General features: G+C 44.6%; 1 protein-coding gene across 5 annotated transcripts in view; it reads left to right on the top strand.

Moving 5' to 3' along the window:
- Positions 1-19,721, top strand: part of GALNT13 (polypeptide N-acetylgalactosaminyltransferase 13) — a 1,280,472-nt gene that overhangs the window by 747,851 nt on the left and 512,900 nt on the right. For all 5 annotated transcript variants that reach the window (XM_069616427.1, XM_069616426.1, XM_069616425.1 and 2 more), the window contains exon 8: positions 14,420-14,559. In XM_069616427.1, coding sequence (XP_069472528.1) covers positions 14,420-14,559 — 140 coding nt within the window. The remainder of the gene's footprint in view (positions 1-14,419; positions 14,560-19,721) is intronic.

Raw genomic sequence — 19,721 nt, 5'->3', positions numbered from 1 at the left:
CTTCACTTCCTCTTTGTAGGCAACATATGTTGCTACATTGGAGGGAATATGAAAGTCCCCATTGGCAGAAACCTGGCGATTGGTAACATTATTGATGCTGCAATGGATATATGGAAGAATTGTCAGAGTACGGTGTATATGGAACTCACCACTCATTTTGCCAATCTCCTATCCTATCAATCTATGTCGCCAGCATCATTTGAAAGCTCCATTTGCTGAACTTTTCCATCAACAAACACATCTCTGCGTGTATTCTTTATGAAAAGCCCCAATTTATCCCGATGCATTTAAGAAATTGCAGTCTACGGTATCTAAGAGATTCCATATTAAAGGAAGACTTTGTGATCTACTTCAATCACAATATGCTTTGAGATCACAGCCTCAGAAAAGGTTTCCTCTTTCACTTGTGTGTGCAACCAGGTGGTGCGTGACCCAGTTACGGTGAGTGAGCGACACCCTGTCATACCAAACTTGCAGTAGAAGGCAAACTCATTTTGATATGCAAGATTTTAATTTGGATTCAAACTTCTAGCAGTTGCACACCAACAATCATGTTTAGGCTGATTCACAAAAACGCTCTGGATCCAGCACATATTAATTGGTGGTCTCATAAGAAGTATATTATTCTTGAGAGGCTTTTATAGTCATCACTCTTTTTTAATGGCTGGAACAGCTGTTTCACTGTCACCTTTCACAGCTATTTTGGGCCTATTTTTATACAAGCCAGACACATCCCTCTGCCACTCTTGTCTATTATTTCACAGCTAGTTGGCTTCTTGTCATTTGACTGGGGTTGGTGCACATGCATGTTCTAACAATGGCCACAAAGACAATGCGAGTAGGAGCAGAGCGTGGCACAGGCTTTCTTCCAAGCACATAGTTGTTCAGGCGCCCGAGGTTCCCTGTAATGTTGGTGGATGTACCGTTGAGTGCCTGACTGGTACAGGTTTATGAGAAGTGTACAGCTCATCAACTGGTTGACTCCCACATTAACTGTGTCCCAGGGATCGATCAGTTCAACCAACGTTATTCTTTCATATTTGGTGGAATAATGATTGTTTTAATGTACAGCAATGTATATAGTGAGTGTATTCAGTTAGGATTAAAAGATCACATTTAATACACGAGGTTCCAATGCGCCTGACATATTTGTTCTTTTAATGTATTTATTAATTGTTTATATGAGATAGATTATAGTGTGAATCCATTACTGTACTCTCCAGACCGCAAACAAGGAAACTGGGTAAACTCATCAGAGGCTGCTCACCAAGACAGTCATGCTGCCAGTGGGAGGTACACAGCAATCAGGGCACCAGAATACTAGCATCATGTGTGCCACTGCTGCATCATTGACTCTCACAATGGCATGTATTATTTTGTCATTTGAGGACAACATGTCCCAAAATGCAAGGAGGTATTGGCATGTACTTCAGACAACGCAGGCATCCACAGAAACAATTAAACAATTCGTATTTCTCAGTGATCCGAACCCCCCCCCACACACACACTCCACAGCACTAGCTTTTTTCAAAGGCACTGTTGAATTGAAGCTTCCCTCTCCTCGATTCCCTCACACCTGTGCACATCTGACAGTGCAGGGTACCAAGGATTACAGTTTTCTATCTGTCTGGGCCATCAGCATCTCTTCGTATTGCGGGACTGTAACATTGTACATTACAGCATAGGCATCAACCGACGTCTTAAAGTCAGACAGTATCAAAGGATTTTATTATAACAGCAGAAAAATAAGGATGTTGGTTAGACTGAAATAATTGTGCACAGAGCAAAATAAATCAAACTTCCTGTTTGGACCATGGTCCTAAGTCTCTTTACCTCCATGTTTCTGGATGTGAACAAAATATCTCTCGCAGTGTCAAGGGGTTCAAATGCCTTACAATTATGTCTTAGCTGACATGTAGTTCTCTTGTGCTCACCATTCCTCCTCAATTCTGCTTTCTTTTTACTCACTGCTTTGATACTCTTCAATCCCCTCACCTCCAGCTCCCACTCCCCATCCCTTGCCTCACTCATCCTTTGTTCCCTTTGTTCCCGTATACATTCTTTGCACCTCAATTCCCATCTCCAACGGCAGGGGTTGGGGTTGACCCTGACACCATTAGTGGACTTACAACACAACACCATTCCACCATTAGTGGATCACAGCGACCCTAGGAGTATCACCCTGGGCGCAGACACCTTTATTGGAATGGCGGTTGATGACCAGCATTTTTCCATGGACCTAGGGAATTAAATCATAGGACCAATTTCCAATGACTGCTTTGACTGTGATGATGACATACCGCCAGAAAAGATCATCACCCGACAAGGGGGGAATTTCTTGGTGTACTCTTCCTGTCCTTACGGGGGGAAAGAGGTGACCTGTGACATCATGAAGGATGAGGTGATATTCCAGGTCCACAATGACTGCCTCTGTTACCTGAAACCCTCTGTCCAGGTCAACACCCTCACCAGAAATTTCTCCACACAGCTGGAGGAGGCCACTGAGATTGCAAAACCCGAGCTCTTCCCTGGCTTCAGACGGATGGCGGAAGAACTGGTTAACCTTGCTGAAGCCTGTGAGACCGAGGAACAAAAAAAAAAAGAGTTCCATGGGATAATTCGTCCAGTCCACAGTACCTTTAATAATCCGGTACTGAGGATTTTAAAACCAAATGGCCAATGGAGACATTGCGCAGATCTAAAAAATGGGCCACATGTCCCGATGGCCTCTTTCCTACATTGATCAGGGACTTGCCCAGATCCAGGGGTCAAAGGTGTACACCGCCATTGACCTGACCAATGGTTACTGGACAGTATCCGTCAGTAGGGAGGACCAGTACAGCAGTACATATGGACCCGAACTCCTTTCAGATACATAAAGTCCGGCAATGAATTTAACAGCTTTCTATATAAGGCCATGCCCGACTTGGGTGAAAGGGGTAACCTGGCCTATGTGGATGATGTCCTGATTAAAAGCTCACCTGTGGAGGAACACATAGCGGAAAGCCGCTATGTTCTGATCCAGTTGAAGATTGCTGGAGCAAAACTGTCCTTCCAGAAGGCACAGTGGTGTAGGACCTCTGTAAACTTCTTGGGACATGAAATAACCCCTGAGGGTCTCTGTCCCCAGGCGAAGAAAGTGAAAGCACTATTGAAACTAAAAGACCCCACAACTCTGCGTGAACTAAGGAGCCTTTTTGGACTGACTAATTACAGTAGGAAGTTCATTGAGGATTACGCAGAGGTCACGAGACCCCTGGTCCATATGTTGAAAGGAAGCCAAGTGGGAGTGGGGTCCAGAACAAGCTGAGGCAGGAAAACAACTCAAAAGAAGTCTCTCACAAGCGCCTTGTCTAGCTTACCATGTCAAAAACAAGGAGTTCTTCATGGAGATGTGGTTCTCGAATACATTTTTAACAGCAGTATTATATCAAAAGCCTGACAAGGTCAACAAAGACATCTCCTATGCAAGTAAGGCTTTATCCTGTGTTGAGGAAAAAGTCAACGATTGTGAGAAGGCATCCCTGGCAACGGTGTGGGCATTGCAAAATGACTGCCTGTTCATGCAGGGGGAGCACATCATTGTGAAGACTCTGCACCAGCCTTTGCAATATCATTAAAGTGACAGAATCTGGACAGGAAATGTAAGTAATGCCATAATAACTTCCTGGATTCTGTCCATGTAAGGCTTTACTGTGGAGGTCAGACATGGCCAAAACAAGAAGAGTCCCCTCGCGCAAGGTTTGGCTGACTTGCATGACTGTGCCCGAGAAAACTGTCTCGAGGACGAAAGTCGCAAAACCCAAGACAACATGGAGGCGTACCTGAATTCCCTGCTCAAGGTTATGAAGAACACACGTGCAAGGGGATGCCCACAGTTTATGTGGACGGGTGCTCCTATCATGTTGACAACAACAAGGAAAAGGAACTGGTGGCCGACGTTGGGAATGCCAAGGTGGATGATGCCCCAGAACCCACTGCTGTGTACAAGATCGGTCCCCGCATAAATCAGGTGGTGGAGTTGATGGCAGTTAACCAGGCCATCCTCACTGCTATGCAACAGCAACTCCATGAACTGGTCATAATCACTGATTCAGATTATGTCTGGAACTGGTTTGTGGAGCACCTGATCAATTGGAAAACCAGAGGCATGCTGTGTGCAAATAATAAACCATTCAGCATGGCAATCTCATACACAATATTGATGATCTGGTCACCTCTAATGGGATGACCATCTATTGGAAAAAGATTAAGGGTCATTCCAGAATATAGGGACCAGACAAAACTGGAAACGACCTGGCTGATCAGTTGGCCAAAACCAGAGCCATCCAGGGGGATCTCCTTGAGATCGTGTCCCTGTTGGGGGAAATCCAGGTCACTGCTGTCACCAGGTCCCAGACACTTGCTCAGAATGAACTCTCAACTGCCCAGTGGAGTGGGGAGACCCCAGATGCTGATTTAATTATGGCACAAGAAGGGTATCCGATTATTGGGAATGTTACCAACACATTGAGGACACTGTGAACTTTCCTCTGACGAAAACTGATTACATTGGGAAAGAGGATATCTGGGTGTTGAAGTTTCGCAAAAAATTCTGAATTCCAGAAGGTTTGTTGGTAAATCCATCTCTGGATGTAACCATTGGGTGGTGACTACCTCATTCCAAAGCCTGATGCTAAGTCACGCCCATGACGTGGCCACAGCCAGTCATCAGGGGTTTCACACTACTTTAAAATCTTGCGGGAGGTCGCATGCTGGCCACACATGGGGCAGGACCTCGACCAATATTTGAAGGGGTGTCTTGTGTGTGCACAATTTCAGCCAAGTTCACTCACACAGCAAGCTCCCCTCCAGAAGATGGAGATGACACTGCCTTGGTCAGATATACAAGTAGATTTCATCGGGCCCATGATTGGCTCCTCTAGGGGGAACAAGTACATATTAACAGTAACATGCTTGTTCACCAAATGGGTGGAATGTCTCCCGGCCCCAAATTGCAAGGCAGAAACAGCAGCTGCCCTGAAAATCAACCAATCTTCTCGCGTTTTGGCTTTCTCCAAAGGATTGAGTGAGAACGAGGAAGTCACTTCAACAGCAAAGTGATGACAAAGATGTGGGAGATACCTGGGGCAAAAAGGAAACTTCATATTGCATTCCACCGATCATCTAGTGAGGGAGTTGAGAGGTACAATAAAACCACTGTGAGCATTCTTATGGAGTTTGAGGCAGACTCTGGGCCTAGTTGGGACATACGATTACTGCTTGTCCTGATGGCCATCAGATCTACATCATCTTCTGTGACCAAAATGTCTCCATTTGAGCTAATGACTGGACGAAGAATGGTGCTACCCCAGCATCTGCTCTGTAGAACACAAGAGCAGACAACACTGATTAACGCCTCCACAACACATGACCATTTTGAAAATCTAAGAAGACACCTTCCACATGCTTTTGGATTCACTTAGCGGAATCCGGAGAAATCGGCAGAGGGGATGAAAACCCACTACGACCTAAAAACAACTGAAAAAGAATACCAAGTAGGAGAGACCATCTACTTGTACGATTTTCAGAGGAACCAGACTAAGGAGTGGAAATTCCTCCCCTCCTGGCTCAGTCCCTTTGAAATTGCAGACAAAATTTCACCTGTCGCCTACAAGATCTGAATTCCCAAATGTGAGCTGTCAGAAAGAGAAATGGGTCCACATCAATCAGTTAAAAAGTCTGCACCCTAGACACACTTTGCAGCTGATTCTAAAGGAAAATCAAACAGAGGAAACATCGGAAGAATGAGAAGGCAGGAAAAGAAAAAGCAGAAGGAAGTATTTAGATGTAAAGGTACATTTATATAACAGGGAGTATTTTTCTTTAGTGTTATTGTAAAAATAAAAAAATAAAATGTTTGAAATTCAAGTGGTGTCCTTGTCCTGTTGAGTAAGTTGCTGGATATTATTGTAAAAATTAAACCAAGGTATGCAAATAAAGTTGTTGATATTGTTCTGTTGAGTAATCTGGGTGATGTTATTGTCAAAATGTGAGGAACGATCATAGGAAAATCGTAACTGTAATCAATGTTCTGCTGTTGTAAATCTTCCGGGAAGACTGTCATTGAAAAATCTTAAAACCTGTTTTTATCTATCTTCTATTAAATGATTACCCCCATTACCCCCTATCCTGGTGAGGACCTCCCAAGGGACCTGGAAAGGGAGGAAGGAAAGAGGGTGCCGCTCCATACCCTCCAACTGAAAAACTGAAGGGAATCTAGTAGTGCCGCTGCCTGAGGAAGGAGGATTCTGCCAAATGAACCCCACTCTGCCCTTCTTTCCCTCAACAAAAAGTCATGGCAAAGCAGGGAGAGGAATCTGTGGGGTACATTTACCAACACCACATTTCAACAGTTCACCCAAAAACCACTGTGTTGTGTTCTCCTTGGCACATATGTGATGAGCTTTGAACACTGTCACCCCAGGGAATGGCTGCATTTGTTTTGCTTCCAATCAAACACAAGAAAAATGACCTGCATTCAAGACGACATTGCAATATGTCCTCATTTTCCTTTTAAACACCACACATTTTTACTCCATTAAACAGTCCTGCTGTGTATTTCATCTGATTGCCATGAAGTAAGGGAATACCTTCCAGAACAGCATTATTTTCTCTAAGAAAGTACATGCAGAGCAAGAATTCTGTTCCAGTCAACATGGCTATGATTTCCTTTTGAAATAGACCAGTGTACTCAAATTACTGCAGCGGAAAGCAATAGCGTGGCTCTCTCTCTCTTGTCCCATGTCAATTTCAAAGAAATGCTTGGCAGTATATCTCTCTGTGTCCAGAAACTGAACGTATCTGTAAAAGCCCTCAAGAAGTTTAATTAACATGGATTTGAGCGTGGCAGAAACTGCATTTGTAAACTTGAAATAAAAGAAAAATTAACCCACGTGTCATTTGAATGCCATTTGAAGGTGAAATGCAATTGCAGCCTGTGCGCACACAGAAATTGGATTAAATACGTGGGGATGGGGGTCTTGCTATAAAATGTGTATGATATTTATTCCCAAAAAGACTTTGTTTCTGTTGAAAGAAAAATAAAAAACTTTGAATCCAGCAGAACAGGTTTGGCCCAGGCACTTACTTCAAATGTGCCCATGGGAAAATAATTACCTCCACAAGTGAACCAGCCCCCATGGGCATATAAAAGGCCCAACGTGTGGAAGTTTGCAGCTTCGTCAGACTGGCCTGCATCCCTGCAGAAAGGAACAAAGGACCCAAAGGGAACTGGTATTTTCACCAAGAGGTGTGATTTCCTTTGACATCCCTCCCCAGCCCCAACTGCATGGCTTCAAAGGGCATCATGAAAACCCTTTGCTCAGACCAACCATGAGGAAGACAATTTGGCTGTGGCAGTTTGCCACACATGTGACTAATCCAGCTCATTGACTTAAAATAACTTTTTGTATTAAGTCATTTCTCGCAATGCCCTGAATAAGCAGTAATGTTATATTATGCCAACATTTTATGTGGTTCTGGACAAACCCAAAGAGACTAAGCACCTGTCCCTAGTACCTGGGGAACTGGAATGGCATGAAAAACGCATTTAGAGGTGAGGTATAAATGATACAGACACACAACGTGTGAAAATGTGTGAAATAGTAGTAGGCATATGTGTAGCCATTTGCAGAAGTTTAAATATTATGTTTCTCCTAAAAATGACGAAATTGTGCCCGAAAGCGATGCTACCTTGATTGGACTGTCCGATTCCCTTTGAAATATGGAATCTGCATATCTGTTTCTTTTGATGGTGACTAGTATAGATTTGAAGTTTAGCTCCATAACTTATTTTTTGTAAAAAGTAACTTTGGGGAAACAAAGGAAGTCATAAATGCACACACATAAAATTATGTCATTTCCCCTGAACTAATCAGCCCATTGGGAGGAGGGAACACCAGTAGCCTGGCCTATCCCAGTAGAGGGATAAGTCCAGAGTATTTCCCCCAGAATGTAAAATTCTATGATGTCACCCTAGTGATATAAGCAGAAGACAGAGAAACACAGGGATATTAAAAAACTAAAAAACAAGACACAGAGGCATCTGATTACATCCAGGCAGGACCATCCATATCCAGGCAGAACCACCCCTTCAGATCCAGCCATATCCAATAATCCAGGTAGAAAGGAGGAAAGGCAGCTGATCCCATCTAGGAGAGCCCAGTGACCAGACCTTGCCCTGTTGATCCCATCCAGGAGTTCCCAGCTGTCCCAGCGACCAGGTCCTTGGCCCGCTGTCCAGAGATCTAGCTGGCTGTCCAAATTCCCAAACTCAAGCTTATCATGTATCATATCATATCACCAAGTACCCAAAAAGTGCATATCCCGCTCTTTTACCCTTGCATCCTATTCAAATCCTATTAAAATCCCATACAAAATCCCAACTTGCCAGGATCCTCTTCCTCAGAAGACTCTGTATTAGTCCATATCTGTTAGCATTTTCCTTTTATAATTATTTCAGTTCTCTGTGTAAGTCCTTAGTACCATTGTGATTAATTCCCACTATAAGGAGGTACTTAGTTAGAATTTGAAAGTAACCCCCTTGCGCGCAGTGTTTTTCCTTAATAATATAGTCATTAAAATATAGCCTCAGTTATAGCCTCAGTAGAACCTGTCATTGTGCAACCAAAACCGAATTTGCCCATGTATTGTGCTTTTCTCTAACTTCCGATTTGTCTTTTTCCCCATAAAAACCCAAATATAAAATCCCATTAAAAATATTCCCTTTCCCTCAGAAACCTGTCTGTTATGTGCCTTTGTTTCTTATCCAAAAACCGATTTCCGATTTTGACACCTAAGCCCCTTTTCTTAGCTGCTTCTCATTTTGAAGCCTGTGTTAAAATAAGAGTTGCAATTCTGCCGCACATGTTTTCTTCTGCATTGTTTTCCTCCCAAAATCGATTTTCTCACCTGTGTCACGTTGCTTTGGTGCCCTGTTCAGTAGTCTGTAAACTTCCTTATCATTTAAGTGTAGTGACACAAATTTCTGTCATAGCTATCCTACCGCACTTGTAAACTGAGATACAAGTAATACATAAAATCAGAATATGCCATTTTGCTCCTTTTGAAGGTTTCATTTTCTTTTCTGGCCTCCCATCTTGCGGTGGTGGGCTGAAGTTTAAATCTGATTTTTTCCTGACTCCTTGCAACTGCTTTCCATCCACAAAGAATTGAATCAGCAGGTGTTTGGGGGAAGTGTTGCAGAAGGAGTGCTTAACATGTGTGCTATCTGTATTTTGAAGAAAAGTAATTTGGTTTCCTTTTCTATTAAAGATTAAGTATCTTATGTTAGGGGTGTGAAGTGACAGTAATGTGGGATTTTTGCATGTATACTGCCACACAGTGGTGGCTGCTGCCCTAATTTTGATTTGCTTGATTTTCCTTGAATTCTAAAAATTAATAAATATAAAATTTTTAAACACCAGCCTGGTTCATAGTCCATTGCGACACAGGGTATTTGTTAACGTGGGTGTGAGACGGGTTGGGTGCCTACTCAAACCGAGAACCCAGGGTTCAAATAAAAATAAAAACGTTTTATTTTGCGCCACATTCATTGTCAGTGGAAGAAGTCCCTGGCAGGAGTGTGTCGTGTCATAAAATCCATTACAGGCAGATGCTAAAAACAGGCTGATTTCATAAAAATCCTCTGCATTAACATCACCATGAAAAGGTGCTGTTGGTGTATGAGCAAATATGTGGCAGGTTTAGCGTATTGGACATGTAGAAATGATAGCTTTTTTCTGTACCCCCTGCCTACCAAAAAACTCTTTGCCCAGCAACTTTAGCTCACCCCTCAATCACATTCAAACGGCCTCATTCCTGTCTGACCATTGTGGAATTACTACTCTTCCTCCTTTGTTTCCTCAATAACTGTACCAGCACTGCTGCCATTTTTATTACCACTGCTTATCAGCCTGGGGAGTATGTGTTCCCATTCTAATGCTTCCTATTGTCGTGCTAGTATCTGTAACTATCTACCATGGTGTAGTCATCCTGACCATTCTGTAGCCTGGTCCTTATGTCCCGTCACATGCCTGCTGTTGCCACATTGACCATTCTGTAACCTGGTCCTCACAATTCCTCATTCCACTGCATTGTAACCGTAACAACGTATCTATGTTCAAGCGCCCAGATACCTCAGGGTTAGGTGCGCTCTACAAATAATAAAGTAAACTAAAGTAAACATTCCACATAGTGCTGAAATCCATGCAACACCAGGTGTACAACATGTATGCCATATTTTTACACTTGTTTCAATACTACCGGGACACCTTTGTTTAGGAAAATAGGAATATAAATGAATTGCCTACCAATATGTACTCTAAACAATCCCAAGGAAATATGATCTGTGGGTACTTCAATTTGAGTAGATCTCTTGACAGTGACCACTGTTTTGACATGTGTAGTCATGGGAACAGGCACTTGCCAGCACTGCTATAAGGGTACTTACTAACTGCCATCTAATTGCAACAGTTGCAACATGGTATGGTTATCTGGGCATATGATAGCACTGCCTGTGAAATGCATATATAACACATAGACATGCCAAAAACTGTTCTGTTTTTCAGTATTTGCTTTTCAACAGAATTTCAGTGCAAGAAACAGATATGAATGAAGTGGCTGAGAACACACTTGGCTAAGACATTTTTATTACAGCAGTACTGTAATAACACAGGTGTACAGGTGCAAATACGCCATCACCTCTCAACAGATTCCTTAGAAATAACACTGTTAGGCTAAAGGTTGATGTTACAGCTTGATATAGCTAGCTCAAAGACATCCCAGGAGTATGTGCTTTGGGCTGGGGAGCACAGGTAGTGGATGGTAATGAACATAGGTAGTGAATGGTCATGGGCAGTCAATGACTGGATAAATAAGCAATCAATACCAACATGCCATGTGTCCCTCCTTACATGAAATCTGCTGCTTAGCTGTAGTGTACTGCAATCTTATTTGCTTGTAAATGGTGCGTAAGCGCCACACGATAGCTAAAGCTAAAACTGGGGGAAAAACTGCTTTGCACTATATAGGAGCATGCCACATGTTTCCCTGCTTACCAATGTATATTGTGGAACTTGTGCTGGCATGAGGCACCAGTAGGGCCAACAAATATTGACACCATAGGAGGAGGGGTCCATTTCACCTCATCTAGTGTGGACATTGGGTTAGGGCAGATGGGCTTCATTAACTACTTTTGATCCCCATAGGGACTTTGGGGGATGAAGTTACTGTCTGTACTACCTTTGGGGATGTAGCGCTCTGGCCTCGATTACAAACAGCCCGAGGGACCCTGAGTCAAACCCAGAAATCAGTGTCAGAGTTTCACATTGGACGGTCCCTTCTAAGAGGTGAGCTGCACAAAACGATGAGAGTATGGGTGTGACCATAGAGCCAATATGATAAATAAGCCAGTATAGAATGCAGGCGGGAATGTACATGTAATTCACTCCTCTAAAAGCTTCTGGGGTGTTAGGCTGAATCATATGCAGTACCCTTTGGGAACACCACACACAATTAAGACTACAAGTGCAAGTACAAATTCACCTTTGGTACAAGCCTGTACTACAAAGTAAAGTGGTAGCGATGGCTGAGCAGCTGGTCTTATCTCAAGAGTAAAGTGAGCAGTATCAGAAGTTTCACAAAGGACAGCAACTTACTATGGTTCAAACAAACACTGACTCAAGGTTTCTGAGTAAAAGAATACACATTTTATCTACACATCAGTTGTAAAACAGTTCACAAAGTAAAGCAGGAGAAAAATCACACTCTTGATATACTACACAACACCTGATGAATTCTGGACAAGTTAAGCTCAAAATGAAGTGTGAGCAAAATGGCACTCCAACAATTTAAAAGGGAGGGAAAGACAAGGTTATACAAAAATAAGCAGCACCAACAAGTAAGTAGGCAGGGCAATCTAGAAAAGGCTTGCTACAATAAGGATTCAAATCAATAGGCCTGGGCCAATGTTAATGGTTCAGAGCCTTTGCAGAGGATCACACAGTCAGAGTAGTTTGCGGTCAAGTCTTTGCCAAGAGTTTGAAACGAAGATGGTCAGAAGAAAAGTTACTTAAGAGTAGAGAAGGACAAGCCCTCGGATTGGCGAAAGATTTTAAACACTTTCACAACGGTCGAACGGAACAAACAACCGGGTTTGAACAGTACCTTAATTGAAGAAGAAGGCTGTAGCTGATGCAGAGGTTCCTGGCAGATCCTGCAGGCTCACGGTTCCTGAAGCGACTGTCAGACTGAAACAAAGTAGGAAGGCTGGAGGGTCCTGCACTGCCCAGGGAAGAAACCAGCAGCAGAGCAAAGCAACAAATAAAAGGTGCGCTCCTTAAAACCCAAACAGGGTCCGAGCCTCCTGGCTCTCCGGTTTACTGCATCGATGCACAGCAAATTCGACCAGGGGAGGGAAGCCTTGCTTGGTGTTTGGTGAACTGGTTGGTCCCACCAGCTCAAGGGAAGAAGATTCCTTGCAGATTTTCTCTGTCATCGAAGTTTGGAGATTCAGACCCGCAGCAGGGCTTCACCGGGAGGTTCAGTCATGGTAGTGGTCCGATTCTTTCAGCTTCTCTTCGGTTCTCTCAATCCAGTGGCAACTCTGCCTTCCTAGTCCCAGAGACCTGCTTTTTTATGCAGTTTTCCCCCATTCACACAGCCTGGCTGTCAATCACACAGCAGGGTGGCTGTCCTGGCGGGACAGTCACCACAGCCAATCATACAGAGTGCCACATGGGTCTCCAAGGAGACCCTGTGCAGGGAGTCTCAAACCCCTCCCTCACATCCCGTCCCTCTCAGACATTCAGGCACCTAAGGAGGGCTTCTGTGCAGAAGCCCGCCAAAGGAAGGTGAACAAAGGAACCAAACCTGGTTTGACGCGCAGAGTAAAACATGAGAAAGACCTTTACAAAAAGAAATGGCGAATAAACCCAGCCGAACCAAATACAAGTAAATGGGGTCCAGCGGATTTAAGTTTGAGGCTACTAACTTATCCTAAAACAGTACCAAAGCTACTTAAATAAACCGCGGTAGGAAAATATGGTAGATACTACAGCCACCAGCCAAATCTTAAAGAAAGGGGAACAAAATAATGTTCCATGAGAGACAGACAAAAAGGGATAACTATTAATTCTTTCCAGTGCTCTATGTAAGATAGGTTGTACTGGGTCTGTGAATTTAAAAAGACTAACAAAGTCAAAGGTAACTTTACATGTTCTGGGAGACAGTAGTCAGTCCCAGAATATGGAGCTTTAGAGTGGGGAGTCTGAAAAAGACAACCCTGTGTCACTGCACTGAAGGTGCTGTGTAACACACATTAAAAAGATGATGCCTATGTAGTAGGTGAGGCTCCACACTCTATGAACACAAAAATGTTAAACACACACAGCAAAACACATGTAAGAGTGGGGAAAAAAGGCTCACACTCTTACCAGGTGAAACAAATCCTAGAAATCCAGCAAAGCTGCTGAGGGACTCAGTAGGTAAGGGAAATTAGCCATTCTGGAGAATTCTCCCTAACATGGGGTGACCCAAGTGTCACAATCGCTCACCTGCAACACTTCAGGCAGTTCGGCAAATACACTCTTTTACATACCACGTGTCCTGGCTACTTCCAGGGGATATTCAAGTGGAATGCATGAAGCTTCTCTGTTGCTACATTGTATTCACTTTAAAGGGAGAATCCGCGTTTGAAATGTAAGATGCTATGTTGAAATCGCTTTTCTTTCAGCTAGTTGGCATACTGAAGGCAAAGCAAACAACATTGCAGACTCGAAAGCAATCCATCCTGAAGAACAGAAGTGTGCTACAAACGTCATCACACTGCAGATACATATTTCTTTTGAACATGAACACGGGCAGTTTTTCAAAAACAAAAAAAACACCGCACCGTACTCATCGAGGAAAGGATATCTTCTTATTGTAATCTTTGCTTTCTCCGAAATCAAACCAGAATTAACATCTGCCAATTTAAAATAGGTAGGAACTGTATTACCCTTGCCAAATAATATTGGATGGCTTCAATCATTCCACGGGAGAAAGGTAATTGATATGAAGCACGTTCATTTACGTTATTTACAATTTAAATGGGAATCTCTGCTACTCAGTTAGTGAGATAAGCAGCGTGTGTGTCTAATTTGCATGCAAAGTACTGCAATAATCTCTGGACTGTATGCTATGAATTCAACATTCAAATTATAATTTTAGTATAACTTCAATGAATACAACGCTAATCAGACAATTATTTTAGAAGCAGCTGCATGTGTGATTGCATCTTTTTGAGCTATAATTGGAAGTGCAGGAGCATAATGATGCTCTGATCAAACGCACGCCTTATCTGGTTGATGTAATTAATGTATTTCTTTAAAACCTACAGGTGTTGTCAAAGTTGATTATGGCGATGTGTCAATAAGAAAAGCACTAAGAGAAAGGCTGGGGTGCAAACCATTTTCCTGGTATCTTGAAAACATCTACCCCGACTCCCAGATTCCAAGGCGTTACTACTCGCTTGGTGAGGTACTGTATACTTTTATATTTCCGTATTACGAGGTTGTTAAATAACAGTGTGGTCATATTTCTAGATCTGTTTTTTATAGCCTGTTTCTTTTAAAAGAGTGTGAGGAATTGCTATCTGGTAAGGGGGCAAAGCCCTGGCTTTTTACATTTTTAATATTACATACAATGATGCAGGTGATCCCTTCTCTAAACAGATCTCCCTTTGTTGCAACTCCATGCTAAAAGCATATTATGTAACTGTGACCCCCTGCATCACTATCCTGAGTCGCAGCACCTGCTCTACCCGTGGCACAGAGGAATTAGAAACCCATGTGACAGCGACAGCGACAAAAAAAGTCTCTGCCACACAGGGGCAGCATTTAAGATATGCCCTCTGCACTAAAACTACATGATCTTGAGTACCCCATGGTTGTGAAAGGGTAATCTCTAAGAATAAGCTATGCCTGAGTTTGGGGACGTTGTTGCGCAACAGAAAATGGCTGCAGCCTGAGAAGCTCTGACAATGGCCTGAAATCCTATCACAACATCCTGCATCCTGACTATCGGTTTCGCCCTGAAACTCTCAGCTCCACTGCGTGATCAGAGCGGACAGCACAGGGCCAAAACACCAGGCTGCATAGATCCTTTGGAGCGGTGTACCGAAGCACTTGCTGAGCCTAGCCTCCGACTGCGACTCTGTGTGGACCGCCTCTTTGAGGGAAGAGATGCTGCGGCAGCGTTCTGATGAGCCGAGGCGGACCGAGCTGAGAACTGATCCTGGCGGATCCCCCTTACACTGACACCGGGGTGTCCCTGATGGTAGGTGGACTCGCAGTGGCAGCAACCCCCTCAGGTGAAGCCCCTCTGAAGCAGCCGATCTGGGGATACCGGTTGGAGGCAGGAGGAGGCGAACTATGAGGCCAGGCTGCTTTCTCCTCCGTGGCCGCGGCCCCTGCCATGATTGCACTGCTGCCCACTAAGAGGCTTCACACGGGTGCGGCACCAAAAGCGACGGGCATAGTGCTGACTGTGTCATCCCGCAGAGGAGCCCGCTCCCCTACATAATAACCTCCCGCCAACTCTGGTGACCTAGCACTATGGGCCTGCCGGCACCCGCTCAATGACGCACACGGCATTGGCCGCAGGGCCCATCATGTTCCACATACTTGGGACAACTAACCTCACGCCCCAAAGGTGGGGGACTGTCCTCTCCTGGGGAGACATGGAATACGGTGAGAAAGGGGACAACTTGAAGGGCAGTATCACAATGCTCTGCGGTGCATATCCAGATGTTACCATACTGCAAACCCGGCGTCTTGTAATAGACAGGCCCTGGGGATACAATGCTGTTGGGAACACAGCTCCACACATACCTGGAAATAGTTACACCCTGGACCCCTTTACTTATAAGCCCTGGATGCGATAAAGAGGCACAAAGCATAGCAAATAGGTCACTGCCTGGAGGACAGTACCGCAGACCTCACCACCTCCACCCCGGAAGGGCCCACGACAATATCCTCCACATAAAACGGCGAGTACTCCTGGTCTGGTCCTGCTGCACCTCTACGCTTACTTGCTGGGTAATAGTGTTCGGGATCAAGTGATAACAGACCATCTGGATTATATCCGCTTGTGTCGGATCGACTACCCTACTACCCCCAACAGAAGCGAGATGTGCTGCTGAGGTCATCGGGTATCCTGCATCCCCAATGCAACATGACAAAACATAACACAAACGGAGTGCATGGCCACAGTGGACTTTGCAAAATGGGCAACCCCAAAAGGGAGGCCAAGATGGATCAATTTGCACGACCAGACCAGCTGAAACCTCCACCAGAGCAGAACCAAGGCCCAACCCAATTGGATGTGTCGACCCTCAATCAAACACTACTGGCACTTAAAAGCAGCACAGACAACCTCCGTGCCACAATCAATGCCCTTACCTGCAAAGTGGACCTATCGGCCATACAGATCAATAAGCTCTGTGGCTGAATGGCTGAGGCCGAACAACAGATAAGCGAAGGCCACTACAAAGGAGGTTCGGTACTCAATGGTAGATCCTGCAAAGCTCAGAAAGGTCCATAATGGTACGGTAACCGTCTTCACCTCCGCGGAGGCCACGGAACACTTTGCACTGGGTCTTCCCAACCCCGATGGATCACCTCAACATCAGCCCTAATATCACCATTATCTCTTTGCTATGGATCAGTATATCGCTGCCTGGACACACCAAATGATGATTCCCAGACAGGGCAGATAAAGCCGTGAAGATCCCTGACATAGCCATTGCCGCAAGGAGCCAAATTCCGCAGCCACTGCGTACACAGTTTGGTTTTTGATTATGAGGGACGTTCCGGTGGGGGGAGGGAAATGGGAGCTGGTACGTTTTTTTTGTGGCATGGGTGGCATGGGTGGGGGGTGGCTACTATTGGATTTTGGTATAGTATGTGGTTTTTCAACCTGTGGGATTGAGGGGAGGGATTTGAGTACAGCACAGGAGAGCACAGGAGAGAGCAAACAATGTTTTATGACACAACATGATAACAATACGATCTCAGGTCTGACCACACTTGAACCAAGATGGCACCCCACTGTTTCCCAATCCTTACTACTGCTCACAGTATGGGAATGCCTAAAGCGATGAGGAAATGGGACAACATAATCTCATTAATGTCATGGAATATACGTGGGTTCACCAATTAAAAAAAAGCCTGTCTAATAACTAATTATGTCAAGAATCATAACAGAAACATTATGTCTGCAAGAAACACGTTTAGCATGCTCTCCCTCCCTAGCATAGCGGGCTGGGGAATACACAGATATTGCTCCTCTTACACCTAACACTCCAATGGTGTGGCAACGTGCATACACTGCACCTTAGAATTTAAATTACATGAACAGATCAGGGATGAAGAAGGTCGGTATATCATACTGGCCAGAGAGTTAGCTGGATTAAAACTCACTCTGATAAACATATATGCCCCCAATATAGACTCACTGGAATTCCTTCACCGCTGCGCCAACCAGATTCATACATACCCAGACTATGACATTGTGTGGGTGGGCGATTTTAACATGGCCATCACTCTAGAGCTGGGTAGATCATCTACGGTTCAACTCACCCTACCCCATGCAGCCCAAGCGTAGACCGCCACTGCAAACTATCACGATTTACACGATACTTTGTGTAAGATGCACCCTGATGACAGAGAATATTCCTTCTACTCAAGTGCACACGGTATCTTCTCCAGAATAGATTACGTTATGGCGACATCTTCCCCTGATAGGAATGTGATCAAGGCAGACATTCTCCCCTGAACCCTTTTGGACCAATCCCCAGTGTTAATTTATCACAGGACCAAGTACGCCCCTGAAACAATCCCGCTGGTGACTCAGGACTGGTGCACTGGAAGATGCAGTGTTCCGCGAGGAAATTGGGCAGGATATACAAACCTACTTTCAAATTAATGCAGGCTCGCCTCCTGACCCAGGGGTGACCTGGGAGGCCTTTAAGTTGTATATTAGGAGTTGCTGAATATCAAAAGAAGGAGGGGTGCTGAATGCTCTGTGCAGGTCCATGCTTGCACTGGAAACAGCTATTAAGGATCTTGAGACTCAGCAGGGATCCCGAGATTCACGAGAGATACTTACTACTCTGAGAGTGAAAAGACAGGAGTTGAGCTTGTTGGCAGTTAGCGAGGAGAGGTTCCTTGGAGACCCCATTGCAGCTGTGAGATATTACGAGGGCAACCGACCCAGCCGAACACTCTTCTGGGCTATCAAACCAGAACACCAATTGATGGCCATTATGGAAGTGGAGATCCCACGTGGGCCCCTTAGCAGAGACCTACAGGGGATCAACGCCGTCTTTCATGAATTTTACGACTGACTATACACATCCCAGCTAGATGTAGGACATGATACCATAACGCAATACCTGGACAAAATAGTGCTGGGGTGGTTGGACCCGACCCAGGGAGAGACCCTGAATGCGCCCCTCACGGATGAAGAGATCCATAAAGCAGTCCTCTCTCTTCCCAACAGTAAGGCATCCAGCCTATACGGGATAACAGCCGAACTTTACAAGGCCTATATAGACCTCCTACTGCCACACTTGTGAGACATGTACGAGAGCGCCACATCCACAGGTGTCCTCCCGAATCAACCAGAACTGCCCTGGTGGCAGTGCTCCTTAAACCAGATAAGGATACCCAAAAATCCACCTCGTATAGACCACTGTCCTTAATCAACACGGACAAGAAAATCCTAGCGGACCAAATCCTACCCTACATGCCTGCACTGGTGCTCCCGGACAAGGCAGGTTTTATCCCTGCATGGTCAACTCAAAATAACTTGAGACAGCTGTTCATGGCAATGCACAATGTTGACCCAGAAATCCCTATCACTGTGGGCACACTGGACGCAGAGAAGGCCTTTGACTCTATTTATATGTGAAGACCTCAGTCGATCTGGGTTTGGTCTTACATTTATAGGATGGGTCCTCCTGTTATACACTGTACGCAGGGCCACAGTTTACACTAAAGGAATAATATCTTATTTTATTCACCCCACACGGGGGATGCACCAGGGATGCCCCTGATCACTAATGCTGTTCGCCCCTGATCACTAATGCTGTTCGCCCGAGCGGTCAAACCTCTGGCCTGCTACATACGAGAATATCCTGCACACAGGGACATAAGGATACAATCACATTCCTCCATTGTTTACTTGTATGCGGACAATATACTATTATATGTAAAACACCCCAGCCAGAATCTGCCACCACTAACACATGAGATAAGTAGTTGTGGGGGGCTTTCGGGGTTGAGAATAAATTGGACTAAGTCGGAGATGTTGCCTCTAACCCCATGTGTTCAACAATCCAATGTGGGGAAGGACTTCAGGTGGTGTCCCCAGGGTATATGATATCTGGGTATCCTCGTGACTACATCAGTGGGAGATCTATACAGGGAAAATTATGTAAAGTCACTCGAAGTACTGGAACACAAAATAGGATCATGGATCCTTCTACCTATCTCCCACGCAGCCCGCATCTCCTTGGATAAAATGGTAGTCCTGCCAAAACTACTATATATATTTAACAATGTACCTACATAGCCCCCAATGAGATTCTGGTCCCTGCTTAAAAGTCTAATGGTGCGACTAGCGTCGGCTGGCAAACA

Source organism: Ambystoma mexicanum, chromosome 9 (genome assembly GCF_040938575.1).
Source record: "Ambystoma mexicanum isolate Mex_15411 chromosome 9, UKY_AmexF1_1, whole genome shotgun sequence".
Classification (NCBI taxonomy): domain Eukaryota; kingdom Metazoa; phylum Chordata; class Amphibia; order Caudata; family Ambystomatidae; genus Ambystoma; species Ambystoma mexicanum.
Note: the sequence above shows the minus strand (reverse complement) of the source record. Positions and strands in the feature narration are given on the sequence as shown.